At 48.7% G+C, this 5,000-nt stretch overlaps 1 protein-coding gene across 1 annotated transcript in view; it reads right to left on the bottom strand.

The window, feature by feature from the left end:
• rab11fip4a (RAB11 family interacting protein 4 (class II) a) overlaps window positions 1–5,000 on the bottom strand; it is a gene marked incomplete at both ends in the record, with an annotated part of 65,860 nt that overhangs the window by 3,349 nt on the left and 57,511 nt on the right. The window contains 4 exons of the mRNA XM_080775173.1: window positions 1,343–1,480; window positions 3,043–3,124; window positions 3,766–3,906; window positions 4,318–4,421. Coding sequence (XP_080631299.1) covers window positions 1,343–1,480; window positions 3,043–3,124; window positions 3,766–3,906; window positions 4,318–4,421 — 465 coding nt within the window. The remainder of the gene's footprint in view (window positions 1–1,342; window positions 1,481–3,042; window positions 3,125–3,765; window positions 3,907–4,317; window positions 4,422–5,000) is intronic.

Below are 5,000 nucleotides of genomic sequence, written 5' to 3'. Positions count from 1 at the left end.
ACAAATGTCTTCTAAATCCTGACGGTTTTCAGGAAAAACCTCGTGTTTCTATATCAGTCAGTCGCGTTCTCAAAGCTTTTCATGCCCAGGACCCGCGAAATGATCTGTAATTTGGCCGCCGACCCCCATCTGAACATATGTTGTTCCAGGGACCCCCCCCCCCCAGAAGTAAAGATTTTAGTTAACCCATTCTGAACGGGAACCCATTTTGGTGTTAGCATCATGTTATGCTTTAGCTATTGAAAAATAGCAGATCTACAAGCTCATAGCGCGCCACCGAGTGGCGCGCTACGAGCTTGTAGGTCTGCTATTTTTGAAAAATCGAAGAACGACTGACATTTTTAGAATCTGATCTCAGGTCAGAATTGGTTAATCAGACCAGTGTGTGTCCTAGTGGAAACCTCGTATGAATCTGATCTCAGGTCAGAATGGGTTAAAATCGTTTTACGAATTTTACTTTTTCACGATTTTTCTAAAATAGCCAAATCTACAAGCTCAGCGCGGCACTCGGTGCCGCGCTATATGAGCTTGTAGATCTGCTATTTCTCAATAGCTAAAGTATAACATAATGCTTGAAAAACACCAAAAAGGAGTTCCCGTCCAGAATTGTGGCTTCCATGTGTGACTTGTGATATAATCGTCGCTGTCGGATTGGAAACCAAAACTGTCACTCTAAAAAGGATTCAAATGAGAAATTAGCAAAAAAAGCAGCAGACCTCCACAAGCTCAGTGTCGAGCTTGTGGATCTGCTATACATTTGACGCTTTTCGTTGTTTGCTATTTTTCTATGTTGGATTTGACTGGTGTTTAAAGCACTTTTGGTCAATCTCGATTGTTTTAAATGTGCTATGTAAATAAAGCTCGACTTGATTTGATTTGTGTGACGCTGTACTGTAGTAATGACCAAGTAGTGAAGTATAGGTGCATTAATTAACCCATTCTGACCTGAGATCAGATTCATACGAGGTTTCCATTGGACACACACTGGTCTGATTAACCCATTCTGACCTGAGATCAGATTCTAAAAATGTCACAGTCGTTCTTCGATTTTTCAAAAATAGCAGACCTACAAGCTCATAGCGCGCCACTCGGTGGCGCGCTATGAGCTTGTAGATCTGCTATTTTTCAATAGCTAAAGCATAACATAATGCTAACACCAAAATGGGTTCCCGTATAGAATGGGTTAACGGGTGGAAAAAAACACAAAACGTTCCAATAATATGGAGATAAGGGGTTTCTGCTAGACAGCCAATTAAGTAACGATATCTTGATAACCGAATATGACATGTGTGTGTGTGTGTGAGCGTGTGTGTGTGTGTGTGCGTGCGTGCGTGCGTGTCACCTCCTGCATGGCCTCCTTCTCCTTCTGGAACTGGTGGCGGTTGTGCCACAGCTTGTCCATCATCTTCCGGTAGAGGTCCATCTCGTCCTTCAGCCTCAGGCTCTGGTCCTCCAGCTTGTCGGTCATCCTCTGCTTCTCCTGGACGGAACCAGGAGACAGGGGGGACAAAACGTCTCAGTGGACAGACCAGGAGACAGGGGGGACAAAACGTCTCAGTGGTCAGACCAGGAGACAGGGGACAAAACAACCAGGAGACAGGGACAAAACGTCTCAACGGACAGACCAGGAGACAGGGACAAAACGTCTCAATGGACAGACCAGGAGACAGGGGACAAAACGTCTCAATGGACGGACCAGGAGACAGGGGGGACAAAACGTCTCAATGGACAGACCAGGAGACAGGGGACAAAACGTCTCAACGGACAGACCAGGAGACAGGGGGGACAAAACGTCTCAACGGACAGACCAGGAGACAGGGGACAAAACGTCTCAGTGGACAGACCAGGAGACAGAGGGGACAAAACGTCTCAGTGGACAGACCAGGAGACAGGGGACAAAACGTCTCAATGGACGGACCAGGAGACAGAGGGGACAAAACGTCTCAATGGACAGACCAGGAGACAGGGGACAAAACGTCTCAACGGACAGACCAGGAGACAGAGGGGACAAAACGTCTCAATGGACAGACCAGGAGACAGAGGGGACAAAACGTCTCAATGGACAGACCAGGAGACAGGGGACAAAACGTCTCAATGGACAGACCAGGAGACAGGGGACAAAACGTCTCAATGGACAGACCAGGAGACAGGGGACAAAACGTCTCAATGGACAGACCAGGAGACAGGGGACAAAACGTCTCAATGGACGGACCAGGAGACAGGGGGGACAAAACGTCTCAATGGACAGACCAGGAGACAGGGGACAAAACGTCTCAACGGACAGACCAGGAGACAGGGGGGACAAAACGTCTCAATGGACGGACCAGGAGACAGAGGGGACAAAACGTCTCAATGGACAGACCAGGAGACAGGGGGGACAAAACGTCTCAATGGACGGACCAGGAGACAGGGGACAAAACGTCTCAACGGACAGACCAGGAGACAGGGGACAAAACGTCTCAACGGACAGACCAGGAGACAGGGGACAAAACGTCTTAATAGACAGACCAGGAGACAGGGGGGACAAAACGCCTCAGTGGACGGACCAGGAGACAGGGGGGACAAAACGCCTCAACGGACAGACCAGGAGACAGGGGGGACAAAACGTCTCAACGGACAGACCAGGAGACAGAGGGGACAAAACGTCTCAGTGGACAGACCAGGAGACACAGGGGACAAAACGTCTCAATTGACAAACCAGGGCAGGACAAGACTATTTGTCATGCAATGTAACATACACAGGGCTCACTTTTCAGTCATGGATTTTGAATTGGCACTTGGGGTGCCTACAGCTCCCCGTTAAACCGCCACTAGAGGTCAGTATATGACAGCAGCATAGAATAGTGTCTCAACTCTCTTCTCAGTCTCTGCTCACTATGGGCCCTTTTCCACAGGGTTGAACGGGTTCAGTTCACACACACACACACACACACACACGCACACGCACACGCACACGCACACGCACACGCACACGCACACGCACACGCACACGCACACACACACACACACACACACACGCGCACGTGCGCACACACACCCTACCTGGTCCAGTTTCTCTGTCTGTGACTTGAGTCTGCAGACATTCAACTTCATCTCTTCATTCTCGTCCTCTAGCTGCTGTACCCTGATGCACACACACGCACCGCACACGCACACGCACACACACACACACACACACACACACACACACACACACACGCACACGCACACGCACACACACACACACACACACACACACACACACACACACACACACACACACACACGCACACGCACACGCACACACACACACACACACACACACACACACACACACACACACACACGCACACACACGCACACACACACACACACAATGTGAGAAGAGAACAATCAATCTTTAAATGTGTGGAGAACATTTTGAAAACGTGCTCATCAGTAGCCTACTGATGATGATCGAATAAATCACAAAGAAAATTATCAACAGCTGCTGTAGTTTCCCTGTGCGTGCGTGCGTACTATGTGTGTGTGTGTGTGCATGCGAGTGAATGTGTGTGTGTACCTGTTACTCAGCAGCTATCTCTCCAGTCTCCCTGTGTGTGTGTGTGTGTGTTTGTGTGTGTTAGGGCTTTCACTTCTAGTGATTTTTACTAGTTGACTAGTGATTTTTTTTAAACTCCACAGCCAGAATAGCAGCTCTACTGTACCCCCATCTTGCTGTATAGTCTCCCTGTGCGTGTGTGCGTGTGTGTGTGTGTGTGTGTGTGTGTGCGTGCGTGCGTGTACCTGTTACTGAGCAGCTCTATCTCCATGTTGCTCTCTCTCTCCATCTTGCTGTAGGTCTCTCGGTGTCTCCTCAACTCGTCCTCCAGACTCTGCTCGGAGCGCAGCTCCGCATCCTTCACCTGCTCCTCCAGCTCGTGGACCCTGGACGGACGCGCACACACACACACACACACACACACACACACACCCACGCACACACACGCGCGCACACACACGCACACACGCACGCACGCACGCACACACACACACACACACACACACACACACACACACACACACGCACACAACAATCATTTAGTTATGTCCACATAATAAGCAGTGGTGGAAAAATCACTTCAAGAATGAATACTGATTTGGAGTCTTTGTTGACAACACGCACGCACGCACGCACATAGACAGACACCCACGCAGTTTTGGTGCACTACTTTGTGTGCGTGTGTGGGTGCGTGTGTGCGCGTGCGTGCGTGTGTGTGTGTGTGTGTGTGTGTGTGTGTGTGTGTGTGTGTGTGTGTGTGTGTGTGTGTGTGTGTGTGTGTGTGTGCGTGCACCTACCTGTGCACCAGGTGTGTGTTCTCGTGCTTGAGTTTACACTTGAGGTCTCCGTTGGCGGCGCTGTCGTTCTCCAACTCTGACACCTTCTTCTCAAGGTAGCTCACCTAGAGAGAGAGAGAGAGAGAGAGAGAGACAGAGAAAAAATCCAGTTGAGATCCTGCATGCAGAGTTCTGCAAAACTATTATCAGGGTACAAAGAAAATGCCCAAACTCTGCATGCAGGGCTGAATTAGGCCAATATCCTTTACTTCTAAATATACAGAAAAGATCTATTAAATTCTGGAGCCATATTAAAAAGAGTGACCCTGCCTGTTACCATTATAAAGCCCTTGCCTGCCAAGAGTTGGACATCCAAAAGAGCCCCCTCAGTCAGCTGGTTTTGAAACTAGCTGACCTCTCACCTTCTGACATCACAAACCCCAGACAGCCTCAGTGCAGCTACACTATCACTCAGAAGATTAGACCCAACCAAATTATAACTAAAGAAAAAGATAAATACATCACATATTGGAACGAACTCACACAATCACAACACAAACTAGAAACATATTTGGCTCTAAACAGACAGTATACTGTGGCAGACTACCTAACCACAGTAACTGACAAAAACCTGAGAAAGACTTTGACAATGTACAGACTGAGTGATCATAGTCTGGCAATAGAGAAGGGCAGACACAGACAGA

This window comes from Protomyctophum bolini (assembly GCF_963924005.1).
Source record: "Protomyctophum bolini genome assembly, chromosome: 11".
NCBI classification, from domain to species: Eukaryota; Metazoa; Chordata; class Actinopteri; order Myctophiformes; family Myctophidae; genus Protomyctophum; species Protomyctophum bolini.
The sequence above is the reverse complement of the archived record's forward strand: the minus strand, read 5'-3'. Positions and strand labels throughout refer to the sequence as shown.